This window comes from Physeter macrocephalus, chromosome 5 (genome assembly GCF_002837175.3).
Source record: "Physeter macrocephalus isolate SW-GA chromosome 5, ASM283717v5, whole genome shotgun sequence".
Classification (NCBI taxonomy): Eukaryota; Metazoa; Chordata; class Mammalia; order Artiodactyla; family Physeteridae; genus Physeter; species Physeter macrocephalus.
Window position 1 is genome coordinate 15,889,116 of NC_041218.1, and position 17,046 is coordinate 15,906,161.

General features: G+C 44.2%; 1 protein-coding gene across 4 annotated transcripts in view; it reads left to right on the forward strand.

Annotated features, from left to right (window-relative positions):
* Window positions 1-17,046, forward strand: part of CREB3L2 (cAMP responsive element binding protein 3 like 2) — a 121,317-nt gene that overhangs the window by 34,989 nt on the left and 69,282 nt on the right. The window contains exon 2 of one of the 4 annotated variants that reach the window (XM_055084811.1): window positions 14,876-14,958. The exons of the other annotated variants lie outside the window; for them this stretch is intronic. Coding sequence (XP_054940786.1) covers window positions 14,878-14,958 — 81 coding nt within the window. The 5' untranslated portion in view covers window positions 14,876-14,877. The remainder of the gene's footprint in view (window positions 1-14,875; window positions 14,959-17,046) is intronic. 4 annotated transcript variants of the gene reach the window in all.

Here is a 17,046-nt window from a genome sequence, read left to right on the forward strand (position 1 = left end):
TTTTTTTTTTGTGGTACGCGGGCCTCTCACTGTTGTGGCCTCTCCCGTTGCGGAGCACAGGCTCTGGGCGCGCAGGCTCAGCGGCCATGAGTCACAGGCCCACCTGCTCCGCGGCATGTGGGATCTTCCCAGACCGGGGCAAGAACCCACGTGCCCTACATCGGCAGGCGGACGCTCAACCACTGCGCCACCAGGGAAGCCCTATGGTATTTTCTTATAGCAAGCAGCCCCAAAGGACTAAGACGATGCTAAAGTTTAAGAATTCCTGGCCCAGGCTAGAAGGCTAGATTCAGTGGACTTGTCTCCCAGTTGCCAATTTTGGCATAGAGAACAGTACTTTATTTTGCTCCTCTTCAGGTATAGAATCATTTTCAAGTGGAGTGAGATTTTAGGATTGCCCTGGTCAGTTCACTTTACCATAGAAGAGAGTTTGTGCCTGTACAAGGCTTTGCAGATAGTCAGTTGCATCATTCAGATGGGAACCCAGGCTCCTTGCTCCTGACATGGGCTGTTTCCTTCTCTAAGACTGTTTAATCTTTGCTTTCTGAGCCCAGGATTCTTTGTAAGGTGGCCTAAGAAAATATTCCAGAAGCACCTCTGGCATCAGCCTAATCACCTGTGAGTTCTCTTAACATTTTAATAACAGTATTCTAAGATTTCAGAAGTAGACTCCAAAACCTCAAAATCGAGTGGCATTTGTCATGGATTTCCATTTAATAATTCTAGAGGAAAAAAGTCAAATGCTTAAACTAGCAGAATTCCACATTTTTCTGTCCTTCTTGGCTTTTGTTCTCCTATAAAATCGTATAAACAGGGCTTCCCTGGTGGCGCAGTGGTTGAGAGTCCGCCTGCCGATGCAGGGGACACGGGTTCGTGCCCCAGTCCGGGAAGATCCCACATGCCGCGGAGCAGCTAGGCCCGTGAGCCATGGCCGCTGAGCCTGCGCGTCCGGAGCCTGCGCTCTGCAACGGGAGAGGCCACAACAGTGAGAGGCCCGCGTAACACACACACACACACACAAATCGTATAAACATATCTGTGTGTGTGTGTGTGTGTGTGTGTGTGATGTGTGTTTGAGAGAGAGAGAGAGAAGAGAGCAAAATTTCTATTTATGGGAAAACTGTTAGTTATCTGAAGAAGCAGTGATTCCTGGAGCGGCAGCAGGTAGAGCAGTCTGTGGGGCACTGGCCACCCTGGTGTCCCTTGTCCACACTGGTTTTGGAGAGATGTGTATTTCGAGTGTCTTCACTTTCGGCAGTTTCCTCCTCTGTTTTGTTTCCCCTATTGGATAATCTGCGGAGTGGATTTTACTCATTACTGGCTGTGATGCTCTGTAATCTGAAGGAAAGGGTAGAACTTGAAGCAGTTTGTCCAGATAATTCAATGTCTGACTACCTTGCACATCAAACCTGTTCCTCTCCTTCCCTCCCTGGAGGCAGGGGAGGCCAAATAACGCCTTTACCTGAATGATCTGGTTTTCTGGATGGCTTAAAATTCTTGTGTCTGATGGGTCCATAGCCTCAGGTAATTGCGCATCTGTTCTGAGTGTGGGGAAAAGATAAAGACGTGAAGAAAACAGTCCCCTGTCAAAATACGTGATTGATTTTGTTGTAGCAGGTGTTTTGGGTGCCGGGATACAGACATGCTGGTAGATTAAGTACATGGGTTTCTTCATGGTTACTTTGAAGAAGATAAGGGGACTGTTTAGACTTTCTAGGATTTGGTTCTGCTGGAAGTAGAAACAAGTAAGTGGTAAGTACTTATTTTGATTTTGTCACCATTTGTTCATTTTTATTTTTTCTTCCTTTCTTCAACAAATATGCCAAACACCGAGCAAAATAGGCTAAAAAGACCCCCACCCCACCAAAACTTAGAGGGGAATGACCATTTCTCTTTTAAGATTATAAAAACACATAGAGTAACACGTGCACATAATTATGCTTGTATCAGAAATACAGGGAGGAGGATTTCAAACGATCCAGGGAAAAAATTAGGTAAGCTCCATGGCCAAAGACTCTAATATAGTTTGTAAAGGATGAAGTTAGCAGGCAATTTAAATTTAATCTATAAAAAGCATGAGCACTAAAACAAAGATAGGGAGTAATGACACCAGAGTGACTAGAGAGTTTTCTGGTCAGCTCGGATTTCAAAAGAATGCGTCCGGAAGATAGAAAGGTTGACCTTTATCTTAGGACAAATAGAAAAGTCCTGTGGACTGTTAAATTGTAATAAGGAATACTAAAGTGAAGTATGAGTTACCAGAGAACTAGAGAGAGAGAAGTCCAGTATAGATCTTTGAAAAGTGAAAAGCTTGACATTAATTGCTGGAAAACATCTAGAGCTGATGAGTGAACAGGTTCTTGGGGAATAGAAGAAAGCAGTGCTGGCTGAGTGGTAGCATGGATTTGCTAAGAGGTAGTCAAGAGAATGTAGATTCTGGCTTAAAGCCATAGGAGAGGGGGTTCTTTAGGAGGGCTATGTCTGTTCATCTTTCATACCAGCAACTCAGAAGATGACATAGATCATATACTTTTCATGACTTTCGTTGGGGTAGAAGGTTCTGGATCAGGAAGGGGAGTAAAGGAGGGGGCTGGTGTGAGGGAGGGAAAGAAGGAAGGGGAAGTGGAGGACAGAAGGCTGCAGGGACTCAAAGCTGCCGGGCACTGCTCATATGCCAGAATCGGTATTCACACTCACCTTGATGGGTAGGCAGGCGGGATATGCAGGCCAGTGGGAGAGAAAGCAAATATGTATGTGAGTGATGGGGAATGGTGAGGGTGAGGGGGTGGGAATTCATTTATTGAATAAATATTTACGGAGTACTTACTTTGTGCCAGGTGCTGTATTCTGGGCCCTGGGATGCAGCAGTGCAGCAAGCGATGGAGGTCTGGCCCTCGTGGAGCTGACGTGCTAGTGAGGGAGAGAGTAAACAGGAGAATTAAATGAGTACCTAATTTCTCAGGAGGGTGCTAGCGTTATGGAGAACAATGAAACGGAATGGGGGGTGGCTTGTTTCCATAGGGTGGTCGGGAAGGTCTGTCTGATATAGTGGCATCTGAGCCAGAAGCCGTGAAGATGAAGGAACATTAAACCCCAGTCCTGGGAACAGCGGTTCCTGAAGGTGCGTGGGCATCTGCGTAGAGGCACAAGGAGGCCTAGTGTGTCTGAGCAGAGACAGCAGAGGGGGTGGGGGAATGATGCCGGAAGAAGAGGGAGAGGGGAGGGGAGGAGGTAGGGCCTGGAGCTGGCTGCTCATCAAGTGAGAGTCAGGAATTTGCTCAGAGGAACAACAAGATCTGAGAATAAATACCCAGAGTACTTCTCTATGACAGTCTTCAGGTAAGTTCCAAAGTCAGAACTGTGCACAGCCAGCCAGGGAAAGTTACGAGGAGATGGCTTTTAGGTCAGTACGTGACAGTGTGATAAGTCACGCTGCTTGGCTCAGCCGTGGTCCACGCACCTCTGAGAGGGCTTCATCTTCAGGCTCTGCGTTGAGCCTGGGTTGACATTTGAAAACCTCCAAGGTCCCTTTTGACGTGAGCGTTCTCTGATTCTTCCCCGTTGGAGGACAAGAGTTTCTTGACTTTGGCCATGACTTTTGATGGGCTGGAGGATGGGGAAGCAGAGCAGGGGCGTGGAGGTGAGTGGGGGTAATGGAGGGCTGGAGACAGGTTCGTGGAGACACTGGGGAACGGGTTGAGCTTCTGGGAAAGGGGCTGTGTGGTTCCGTTAAGTTAGGGCATCAGGCATAGAGGGGTGGATGGGCTGAGCAGTGGGGACACGAGGAGGGTGTCATTGTCATCATAAGACCGGGTGAGAGAGGCCTGGACGGTGTGCTGGGCAGGGTGGAGGATGGGGGATGTGGGATGGGGGTCCTTCAGCAAAGGATGAGGCGGTGAATTTCCAGGGACTGGAGTGTGGAGACAGCGGTCAAGGTGGTAATCCAGAGGTCTGTGAGAGGTGCCCCTGGGTGAGATGATTGGGGAGGGGCAGAGTTGAGGCCTAGGGGCGGGTCCACAGAAGGACTGCTCTGAATGTCCTCATAAAGGACCTCCTCCAAAGAGGGCAAAGTGGGAAGGTGAGATTCCCCCAGCTTTTGGGCCCTTGGGTGTGGGCAGTGACAGCTGACTCAACCAGAGAGACTCAGACTCACCTTTGCTTTGGCTGTAGAGGGGGAGAGTCCCCGGGGTGGTGTTTGGCGGCCGCATGGCCTGTGCAGAGTCCTAACCACTGGACCGCCAGGGAATTCCCTCTTTCCCTGGTTTTATTTCAGAGGATTTATATACTTTCCCCGAAACTGCGGCTTAATTATATACTGGCCTGATCGCAGGGGACTAATCAGTGGAAATTGGGAAAATCGGGGACAGTCAAACCTTTAAAACGTTTTCATCTTTCCCCTCCAGTTTATGAATAATTTGGAAGAAGGAAATGAATTTAATACAGAACATAAGATTCAATTTAAATATTTATTTCTCACCCAAGTGTCAGATTTACTTTTTAAAGCCACCTTTCTTTTGGAGTAAAAGAGATAATTTACTTTTAAGTTTAAAATAATTGATAAAGAAGATTATATTTATTTGTTAAATAAAATGTATGTTTGACTTTAGTAGTGGTTGTGTTATGCAAAACTGTTCACAGATATGCACAATTAGCTGTGTTTCTGTGAATTTTATATAGTTCCCCTCCTGATGTCTTCACACGAGTATGCTTCACGTTCAGAGATGATTGGTCCAATGATGTCTTTTATTGATAGTTCCGAACTGACATACCACAAATCCTAACCGTCATGTATTCCTGCTTCTTTCTTTTTCTCTAAGTCATGGAAAGGCTTTGGCCAAAGTCAATAAAATTCCAGTTCTTTTGGTAGAATTGCAGTTTGCACAGCCACTTCTTACTCTCTTTTATTCTTTTTCACACACTCTCTCTCCCCCTACATATATGTGTATTCATAAATACTTATTTTTGATTTTAAGCTTCTTTTCTTGTGAGAAGTCTGTTAGGAGCTCAGCACTCATTGTCACGTGGAGGCAGTGTTATATAAAGGGAAATTCATGAGCTGTGTAATCACACAGATGGTGGTTTAAATTCTGGCTCCAGCACCTTCAAGCCATATGACCTTGGCAAGGTAATTAACCTCTTTGAGCCTCAGTTTACAGCTCTGTAAAATGGGTCTAATCCTGCTCACCTAATGGGGCCATTGTGAGAATTCACAATATAATGTGTTTGAAGCACCTATTAAAGCGCCTCCCTAAGTGGAAGTTACTGCTGTTCCTTTTGTTTGTGTTAGAAAACTACAATGGGGATATGAAGTAATGGGAATTATGAAAACTAGGGAAGGGGAATACGGAAGGGTAGACTTCTGAGAAATAAAGGGAATGGAATGAAAGTGAAAAGTTATTGAGGTGAGTATTTTACCATTTGATTTTTCTGCTCTACTGGTAAATTCAGTAGTAAAGTTACTTAAATTTTCTAAATATTGTACCCGCTTCCCTCACTGGATGGTGAAGGAACCACTTTACCTAGGATAATTTAATTTGATCTTTCTGACTTTGATTTTCTTTTTTTTTTAAACTTTTATTACCAAGCTTCATTTCCTATAAATCCTACTTGATGCTTTTCTCCTGTTTCCCACCCTGTTTTAAATTTATTTATTTATTTATTTATGGATGTGTTGGGTCTTAGTTTCTGTGCGAGGTCTTTCTCCAGTTGTGGCAAGTGGGGCCCACTCTTCATTGCAGTGCGCGGGCCTCTCACTATTGCGGCCTCTCTTGTTGCAGAGCGCAGGCTCCAGACGCGCAGGCTCCAGACGCGCAGGCTCGGTAATTGTGGCTCACGGGCCCAGTTGCTCCGCAGCATGTGGGATCTTCCCAGACCAGGGCTCGAACCCGTGTCCCCTGCATCGGCAGGCGGATTCTCAACCACTGCGCCACCAGGGAAGCCCCTGACTTTGATTTTCATCATGATTTCATTCACCCAAGTTTGTAGACTATCTGAGAAATCATTGTCCTGGCTCCCTGTTTTCAAGGAGTTAAATGCCATTCAGACATATGTTCATCTCTTCCAAAAAGTTTTTGAGAATGGTGTATGAGTTTTTGCTGCTAATAACTGAGTAACAAATTAGTGATTTAAAACATACAACCATTTATTTAGCCCACAGTTCTGTGGACCAGCTATTCGGACTCAGCTCAGATGGATAGTTTGCTGCTCTTGGCTGGGCTCACTAGTGAGTCTGTGACCAGTTGTTGTTCAGCTGGGAAGGTCTCCTTCTGGAGCATGGCTGGTGATGAGCTGGAGGAAATAGGATGGGAGTGGTCGGGGTGCTGGATTGTGCGTCTCCCATCACCCAACAGGCTAGCCTTGGTTTGTCCATACAGTAGCTTGAGTTTCCAAGAGGGAGACTGGAGGTTCCAAAGATTCTTGAGTCAAGTTCTGTCCAGTTTCAGAAGTTGGACAATGTCACTTCTGCCACATGCTGTTGGCCAGAACAACTCAAAAGGCCATTCCAGAATCAATGAGCAGAGAAGTAGAGGCCACCTCTTAATGGGAGGAGCTGCATGGTATTGAGGACATTTTTGCAACCCACCCCAGGTAAGGACCCTACAGTCCTCATTGATAAGTCAATTATAGTTCCTTGGAGTCAATATATTCTTCCTCAAGTCTACCACAGTATTTTCTGCTTTACTTTTTGTCCTTTTTGGTTTTTGCATGAAGTGGTATTCTGAAGACTGAAAAAAGATGCCTAAGTTATTACTTCCCTCATATTGCGGCCAGAGCTCGAGTTTGTAAAATGCTGGCACCAGAAGGTTGACCTTGACCCTGGTTTGATTTCACCCCTGACAGATCCACTCACCCGTATCTAAGCAGTGGCCAGGCAGAGTGGGGAAAGTCAGCTGGATGACCTCACTGGAGGCCGCTCAGGTGACCCAGGTTCAAGAGCAGCTTCTTCATTGTCCTCTGATGCAGAATGTATGTGGGAAAAAGAGCCTCCCCACTTACTTAAACTGGCTTTCTTGGAACATTTAGACATGGCATTGCAGCAAATGCTAAGCAGATAAGTTGGTTCCTCAAATAAAGTTATTTTGAACTCTTTTAAATCCATCAGATGATCTCAATCTGCTGGGTGTGTTTTGAGTAGCCAAGGAGTCATTTTCTGATCAATTTGAGGGAGTAGAAATTCCAGGCATTGTCTCCAGATACTAGACTTGAGAGCTCAGTGGTTTGTCTCTAAGTTCCAGGCTTAATGGGGTTCTTTTTCTTTTCTTTTCTTTCTTTCTTTTTTTTTTTTTTAAATAACATGAACACTCTTCTAACTTGTGTTAGACCATCAAGTTTGTTAGCTATAGACTTGGCCTTGTATGCCTTGGGTAACTCAGACTCCCTGATTGTCATCTGACCTGTGAATTCTGAACTCCACTGTATTCCCACTGACTCCAGGGAATTGCATGAGCAAGGAAAGAAGAGGAAGGGTCACGGAGCTGCCTATGTCCCTTAGTGACCATGCAGGTCAGGTACAGTGATGACCTGGATTTAGGAGAAAACTAGGAAGTGATTGATTCAGTTTAACAGCTCCTCAAGATTTAAGTGGGTCAGGCCAAGTATAGAACATGCCAGCCATGGTACTTCCACCTTCTGGGAGGAAATGCTATATTGTGATCTTTATTCCACCTTGTATTGTAGCAAAAATTAGTAAGAGCTCATCAGCTGCGTTTTTGCTCGTTGATCATTAATACCTTGGCAGAGGAAAGAGGTAAAGGTCGTTGCCTTCACACTCTTCTTTTATACCTAGTTGTCCTTTTACGGGTGTGTTCTTTGAAGAAGACTTATGAAGCAGCTACATTGAATGGAGTAGGAATTATTTGGACTAGCAAAATAGTCTTCACTTTCTAAAAACAAAGAAAAATTATCGATCGTCATTTGAATTTAAGAGTTCTCCATTAGTTGAAGGGTTGGCCTAGTTGTTTAGGTTGCAGTTGCTGTATATTTTTCTGGCGGGAGGTAGTCAGGGCTGAGTTGAGGTTTCATGGTGAAGGGTGACCCCGACTTGTATAACTAGGCAGCCCCGTGGGTGGTCAGGAGGTGGTATAGAAGGGCAGGGAAGGCAACAGGGCATGACTATCATTGGGCTTATCAAGAATTTATTTAGCTTCTGCCATGTCTAGGCACTATGTCAGATCCTGTGGTCACATCCTTGAAGAGGGGGAAATAGTAAACATGCACAAGTGATAAAGATAGTAAGAGAAGTATACGTAAGGGGCTCTAGGTGCACTTTGGGTGCATGGTGACATGGGTGAGTGGGAAAAGGCTGGGTTATGAAGTCGGAGTTTTCTGGGAGGAGGAGAGAGGGCAATGCAATTCTGGGCTGCAGAAATCTTGTATCTAAAGTCAGACAGATGTGATGAGTGCTGTGTTTGGGGAAATCCATGCCATTATGGCTGGCTAGACCAGAGCAGGGCCTGTGTGAGTGGAGAGGCAGGAAGAAAGAAAGACAACACATTTTGAGAATTTTAATATACATCGGGGGGAAATTGGATTAAATTCCCACACACAGTTTTTAGAAAGGCCTCTACTTTATAAAATGAAATGCTATTCATCTTTAAAAGCGGCTCTTCAACAACGAGGTTAATTGAATTTGGCCCCTTTCCTGTAAGCAGAGGATTCCTTTTTCTAGAGAAAGGTGAACCGATTCTTCCCACCCTGGGGAATGTTATTTCACCTGTTAGAATGGTCTGACTTTTCGGGTGCAACATTGTACTGTATGTACTGATTGTAACATTCAGAACCTGGATTGTGAAATATGAATTAAAATGAAAGACTCGTCATTGTTATTTTTTGCTGTTTCAATGTGGCATTTCTGGGTTTTCGGCTTCTCAGAAAATATTCAGCATGGCACTCTGTTTTGTGGCTTGTCAGGGCCCCCTAAATGGAAAAGGTAGAGTGATATAGCAGTCTGCAGGGGGCTGGGGTGGGCTTAAGAGCTTTTGTGAATAAGAGAAAGCTCAGGTTTATATGGAGGAAATTTTAAAAATGGCTTATAATTTAAAATGTTCAATTACATTGAAATCGTACACTCCTAGGTATATCTTAATTCTCTTTACACAATGACCGCTTTTTAATTTCATTTTCCGCTTATAAGCAAGCAGCAACTGTTTGTAAGTGATTATAAGGCCTTTTGGGGCTTTCCTGACTCGAAATTTTAAGTTCCTGAGGTGAATTAACTGTTCAGTCTCACCACCAAATACCTGGCACCTGTTAGCACTTGGTGGCAGCAGAATCTGAGTCCTGGAATCGCATGCTTTGGTTAGTGTTGTAAGCATCCAATTAGGAGTGACTTCAAGTGAATTGAAAGGTACAGTGAGAGAAGAGAAATCATGCTTGTAGCAAGGATGCGAATGCCCCCAGAGACCCCTCCTCTCTAGCTTTGGGAAATTATTTAATCTTTCTGAGCTGCAGTTTCCACCTTCCTATGGCATCTGCCTCTTTGAGTGGGGTTCTCGTGTTACCCGCAACATTTCAGTTCTTTTGTGAAAATCTGAGGCCAGCATAGCAGACTGACATTTGAAAACTCCGGTGGTGGGTTTCAGGGGTATCTGTGACATTATTTTCTGAATTACTCTTTATTTCAAATTATTTCCTAATTAGAACAGAATTTTAATCAGAAATGGTAAGTGAAAGTGCCAGGTGCCTTCACCCATATATCTAGACTCAATAAGCGTTTTTGAATCTGATGTTTGTGTTAGCTTGAGGGGCTTAAGGGGAGATAAATGAGGTGGCAGTGCTGAAGGAAGAGTCCTAGAGTTCTCATTGTCACACTTATCCTGTGGCTCTTAAGAAACTACAGTGCGGCTTTGCTTCTATCCAACGGGCCTTTGCTGCTTGCTTCTTAAAGGAAGTGTCTGTGAACGTGTGCTTTTTCTGTGCCTGTCCGATGGCTTCTTACTCTACGAAGATGGAAAGTGGGCAAGGATTTCTAGAGAATTTCTAATGATGGCGTGGTAGTGTATGTGCTTAACCACTTACAGGAGGCTGGCCTGGTGAGAATTAGGGGTCAGGAAGGTAATTGGTTTATCATGGCCAATTGTTTACCTCTAAGTATAGGGTAAAATGGTAGAAGAATGGTGTCTTTACCAGTGGCTCTGGGGGAGGAATGCTGTGCTTTATTTGATATTCAATAAGAACCCAGACGCCCAGTGCGGGGTTCAGCGTGGGGAGGCCCCATCATCACAGATGCTGGTTCCCTCCAGTATTAGAGCAGGGACACCATGGGACAGGCTCTCCTGAGTCTGGGTTCTCTGTGGCTAAGCGTGTTGGATGACTAAGTACATCTGTGCTTAGGCGAGATATGCAATTTTCCTTCCAGTCGTTTGTAGGTTGAGCCGTTGTCCCAGTTTGCCTGAGACCGAGGTGTTTCCTGAGATGCAGGATGTTCAGTGCTAAAGCCAGGAAAGCCCCGGGCAAGCGAGGGCAGTTGGCTACCCTGCCTTCCAGCCCCACTGCCCGTCTCCTCTCTCTTGCCTCCGCTCACTGCCACGCCATACAGTGAGCCTCCCACCAACTCGGTTCACTGTTTCCAGGGACTTTGCGTGGTGGTGGGCAGGGGCCTGGGGAGCCTGGCAAAACAAGCGACCGGTTTTTAAAGATAGGGGCGCTCCTTAAGTAGTTCAGGCTTAAGTCTGACTGTCTTTGTAGAGGGTGACACCACCCTGTGACGCTGTGGTTATTTCTTTGCAGTACTTTTCCTTTTGCTGAACATCCGTGAAAATAGAAAATGGGGGCTACTGCAGTTAGAGCAGGGAGCAAACAGGCCCCAAGTCTACAGCCCCCTCCTGATTCCCCTCCTGCTTCTCCTGGAGAGCTAGCTACTGTCCCCACCTGCAAGAGCAGGTATAGTTGTAAACCGTGAATTATGTCCCTAGGACTGATGACTAGTCCTTTCTTTTCAGGAAAGATAATAGCAATTGGAACAAAATTAAGTAAACACGAAAATCCTATGCTTTTGTCCCCAGTGAAAGTTAAATGCTACAGGTCATTTCACAATTTTAGGTGTCATTTGCGTTATCCCTCATGCTTAAGTAGAACAAATATAAACTGTTTCTCAAGATCAAAGGGCAGAATTGTAGTTATGCTTGTGAAACTTCAAAATCCCAGCCAGAAGCCCATGAGGGGCACCTCTCAAGGGTTTGATCTTCTCTCTTTTGAGAGTGACTGGATTTTTTTTCTCTGTATGATTCATCGAGAAAGTTCCATTTGTTCTTCTGTGTTTGCTGCTCACAAATCCCTGCTTCTTTTTCCCTCCTGGCAAAGTTACATGGCTGTGAGATCTTACTGGGCTGTGTGAAAACCCATGATCATATCAAGCATTAAGCAGTTGCCTAGAAACCATCACGCAAACAGGATTAAGTGAAGCACTTTTTTCTATATTACAGCTGCTTTCTGATTAAGACATGATGTCAGAAATAGCTCAGTGTATACCTCTTCATGGCCTTAAAACACAGATAAATGAAACAAAATTTTCAACAGAGATAAAATGACTGCTCCAATACTCACATCTCAAGATGGCCACCACCAACCCGAATCTCCCCTCCTCCACACCCCACAGACACCTTCCTTCGTGGAGAGTCATGTGTTGGGGCTTGTTGGCCCTTTTTAAAGAACATGAACATAAACCCACACAAATCTCAGACTTTTACTGGTCCATCGATCCCTTGGACCTCAGCCAGACTGGAGTGTGTGTAGAGAAGTTATGAGGCTGCTGCAGGGATCTGGTCACGAGGAAGGAATGTGTTACGTGAAGCAGCTCAGTGATAAGCAGGTTTGCAGCAAAACATCATCAGGAGCTAATCCCACTTTAAATCAACTGCAGGGAGTTAGAGAGAGCTAAATCTCTAACTCTGGACTCTGCTGTCTCCCAGGAAACAAATTGGAATGGAATCAAGGGACATCGAGAAGTATGAATTGAAAGGACTTACTGTAGGATCGAGGTATTCCTAAACTCCCTTTGGAATAAGATAGTCAGGTAAATAAATGATTATGGCTGGTTTGGGGTCAAAGGAGAAAAAGGAATCAGGAAAACCTAGAAAACCTAAGAGTCAGTAAGTCGGCAAATATTTATTGAGCTCCTCCTATCTGCCCGTGGGCCCTTCTAGGTATGTGAGGGGGTGGGGTGGACAAGGTGACTGTCAACAATGAGTAAGATGAACAGACGTGTATGTCCCAGCACCGGCGCGCAGGGGGCAGGGGGCAGGAGATAAAAGCTGGAACAGATAAATAAATACAATAGTTTCAGATAATGGTCAATGCCAGGAAGATGGTAAAACAAGGTCTGGGACTACAGTCGGAGGTATGGGCACTGCCTTTCTGGGGTGACATTTGAGTTGAGGGGCTGAGAATCTGAGGGTCTTGGAGCGATGCCATATTGGCAATGGGGGAAGTAGGGAAGGAGACTGAGTATATGGTAGCAAATAGTTTGTAGAAATCAAAACAGAAAAAGAACCTTCAATGTTGTTGGATAATAAATCAGATCCATACTAAGAACATCCCTTTCAGGTTTCTCAGAAAAGTGAATCAAACCTCACCAGTCCTCCAGATGGTTTTAATTACCTTTTGGGGGTTGCCTAACATAGATTAGTCATAGACTTGACAATGAGGAGTTTTGTGTTTTTCTCACAGATGTTGATGGTGGGAGTTTTTTGCATTTAAAATTTTATTTTTAAACCATGAAAATAACATATTACCAAAGTTGGAGAAATAAGAAACCTCTTCTATAATTACACGAACCTAGAGGCACTTTTTATCTATTTTGTGTATTCCCTCCCAGTCTTTTTCATGTTTCTGGTTTTAGATAGGTAGCCGTTTAGTTGTAATGTACAACGTGATAAATATAAGTAACACTGGGGTATGTTACATATGAAAGTTGTTAAGAGAGAAAACCCTGAGTTCTCATCACAAGAAAAATTTTTTTTCTATTTCTTTAATTTTGCATTTATATGAGATGATGAATATTCACTAAACTTATTGTGATAATCACTTCATTATGTATGTAAATCAAATAATTATGCTGTGTACCTCATACTTACGTCAGTTATACCTCAGTGAAACTGGAAGAAAAAATATGTAGCCCTTTAAATGCATAGCAGGCATTTTCCCGCTCTTCTTCAAATTTATATTTACAAATTTTAATGACTAAATATAATCCATTCTTGTTTGGGAGGTAGTTATGTTCTATAAAGTCCCTGTGAATAGTGAATTAGTGAACATTGAATTAGTGAATACTGATTCATTGCTCCTAGGGGAAATACTGGGTTAGGTTCCTGTGAGCCTCTGGTCACACATTTTCATCAGCTGATCAATACATTTCCTTGTTTTCTGTGTGCTTCGGTTTAAAAACACCTTATTTAATATACATATATTTTTGAACTCATGCCAAGAGAACTATAACTCATGCCTGAACGGAGCTTACCTAACACATGTAGTTTTTCCATAGGGCACATCACAGCTTTCTTCTATTCAGAAACCCTAGCTAGCACTTCAGCACTGCACTTGGGGGCCATTTTAAACAGCAAAATCACCCACAAAAAGAACAGAAGTGTGAAAATGTGGCACTAAATAGACCATGAAAAGGACAGTTGTTTGCAGTATGAGCTGAAAGAAGGCAGAGTGTAGCCTTGTTCACCCTCAGCTGAGAATGTGCACTTCAAGAAACTCAAATTTCTACTGCCCTGTGCATATTCGTGAATGACCATGAAAGCACCACAAGTATTGATTTTGGGGTTACAAATAAATTTTAGCAAGTAGGCAAATTTGCAAATATGGAATTTATGAGTAATGAGGGTCGGCTGTATGCTGTTCTACTGACAGACTGTGCCATGATTAACTGGACCGTAAATGACTCACCTGGATGTATACACAGACGCGCTTATGCTCTGGTGTTTGTGGAGCCTCCTTAATTCCTCCTTACTCCCCACCCCAAAGAAACCAAATCCTGAAAAAGCTCTACTAGCTCAGAAGCACAGGGTAGGTGAGAAACAGCTCTCTGTCTCAGCAGGGGATAATGGTAATCATATCACCTTACATTTACAAGGGCTTTAGAATTTGTGAAGTTCTTTGATGTGGTCTACGTAATTTGATCTTTGTTACAAGGACCCAGTAAGGGAGATGGAACTGTTATCTTCATTTTCCCAGAAAAAGACACAGATGTGAATTGATGGTATGCATACCTGACCTGACCTGTCTCTCTGAAATGACTCAGGCATCTTGCCCTCTGCAGATGCCCAGAGAACATGATATCTCATTGGAAACGGGTCTCTCTCCTGTGGTCCACAAGTGCAGGACAACACCCACTTGCATTTTCACCTTGGAGAGTCGAGAGGCGGTTGGTCTAGTGGAAAGAACGTAGCTTTCACAGTCAGAGGAAGTGATTTGATTTCCTGGCTCTGCCCCTTCTTTACCTGTGCAACGTCGGCCAAGTTGTCAAGCCTCCATGAGCTTACATTTTTGCATCGGTAAAATGGGGGTAATAATATTACCTAACAAACACATTTGTTGTGAAGATTTAATGAAATAATATATTTCGCCACTTTCCTCATTATACCTCTGATGATAAGAACTGTGATGACAAGGAGCTTATTGATAGATCCTTAGAAAAAAGTCGATAAGTAATCTTGACAGTGACCTCTGTTTCCTAGCAACTCTGCCTGGAGATTACCACCCCCAATAGAACCATCAGCGAATAAACAGCATGCATTGGCTTCTGCATCAATGAGTATCTAAACTAATGTCATTTCCATCACACGTTATTTTCCCCTCGTGTCAGAAACATAAATGTTTCCAAATAAATATTAATGAAGTCTCCCTTAGATTTTTTTTCTAATCTTGACAGGGATGTTGTTAAGCTTTATGTACATGTTGGCTGTTGAGCGAAGTGGTGGAAGAGGCTTGCGTCATACAACAGACCCAGGTCAAGTAAGTGGTATGGGAAGAGGTTTGTGCAACACCAGTACCTTTTCTATTCATGGAAAAGTGACATATAGGTAAGTGACCGGCACAGCAAGATCCCCAAAGTAGATTAAGCCTGCCCAAGCAGCCGGCCTTTGAAATACTAGAGTGGGTTGAGGGGAGGAGTAGAAAAAGATTCTTTTCCTGATAGTTTTGCAATTAAATGAATATGTGTCCTCTATAAAATGTTTTGAGATCCATTTTACACCTACAACACAGTTTCTGGCATGTTCTTCTTTAAACATCTGTGCGGCATCAGTAGAAAATGAAACCCGTCCGTTAGAGCAGGGGTCCCCCCAGCCTCTGGGCCGTTAGGAACCGGGCCGCGCAGCAGGAGGTGAGCGGCGGATGAGCGAGCGAAGCCGCATCTTCCACTCCCCATCGCTGTTATTACTGCCTCAACCATCCTCCCCCCAGCCCCTGCCTCGGAAAATTGTCTTTCATGAAACCGGTCCCTGGTGCCAAAAAAGGTTGGGGACCGCTGCGTTAGAGTCCTCTTATAAGGTCACAGTAAACCTCACAGTGTCAGGGATGATGGGTGTCAGCAGTCTGAATGCTAAACTCCAGGTCCAAGTGGCTATTTCTTTCTGGACTTTGATAGCTGGTGTCTGCCTGAGAGAAAACGACATTTGTTTTTGCTGGCTTGGCCTTTGAGATTACTCTGAGACCAGTGATCTCTGGACCCTGATGTGAGCTCTAGATTAGATACAGGAATGCTTCATGTATAACTTGTTTGAGGTTTTTCCCATTTTGTGTGAACATCCTGTTATATTTCCAATGACTCATACACGGCCATCCTTAAGCTTGGGGCAGCATGATGAAACTGACACGGGCAATTGCAGGGATCATACTGGCTTTCATTGTCATTGCTGGAACCCATTAGAATGGCCACTTGCTTATTATGCCATTCAGTCACAGAACAAAGAGAGCAAAATGCATCTGATCTGCTTTCTGGGAGCTTGCAGTCTAGGACAGCTACATGGGTGGGGATGGTCAGCTTATTTTCATGAGGCTGTTTTTCGGTAAAACACTAATATTCACGCCTATGAATTCAGTAGGAAAATTCACACTAGGGAATTCTCGTGTTGAGCTCAGCATACAGTTGAGTAACCGAGAGGACCCTCTTAGAGGTTAATATTTACGTCTACTGATTCACATTGGCCAAGGTGAGTCTCTTCTGTTGCTTGCAATGGGTATCTGCAAGCAAACAGTCTAATAGTGAAAGTCTAGTAGGGAGATGGAACTTAGACATTGAAATTCTATGACATTTGTTTTCTTACAACTTTATAGAGTAAACTTATAGGTGATAGAGAAGCTGCAGGTAAGTTTTGGTCCTTACCATGGTGCCTAGGTGCGACTTAGGCATCAGCTAAGAAATGTAGGTTGATCGTGAGTCGATTTTTGGAATGGTATAGTACCGGTCTCCGTGATGGACTAGCGAGTGTGTTTTAGGCAGTTCTAGTAGGCCTTGGGCTACACGGTAGCATCTCTGGAGCTCTGGAATTCAGCACAGTTGCCTGACACACAGTGAATTCTTAATATATCTTCAGTGAATTGAAGCCAAAGGGACAGAAAGTAAGTGCAAGACACAGGAACACAGAGGTCTGAAGACCGTGAGTAAAGCACAAGTGTCTTGTAAGGTCCCCAGCATGAGGCCTGGGAGAGGAATCATTGCGGTCAGATGGAGAAGTTCCTTCTTCATCCTTGGAGCCAGAAACCAGAGTGGGAGGACCTGGGAAGGAGGCTCCAGGGCTAGTAAGGTGCCAACTCAAACGCAGGTTGGGCCAGAGGGAGCCTGGCACAGTTGTAAACCTCCTGCAAAGACAGGGCTGGGGAGGGAAGCGGATGTGGACATGAACGTTCCAGGAGCTACACCAGCCAAGCCAGGCTGTGGCCAGCCTTTAGTTAAGTTAGAGCAAGAAATGTGTCCTACGTGTGTCTACTTTCATTTCAAAAATTCCTTCTTCTTCCTTCCCTTAGTTTTCTTGTAAAAGTTTCTTTAAAAAAAAAAATCAACTTGACCTTGCCCAATGTATCAGGAAAAAGAGATTTATT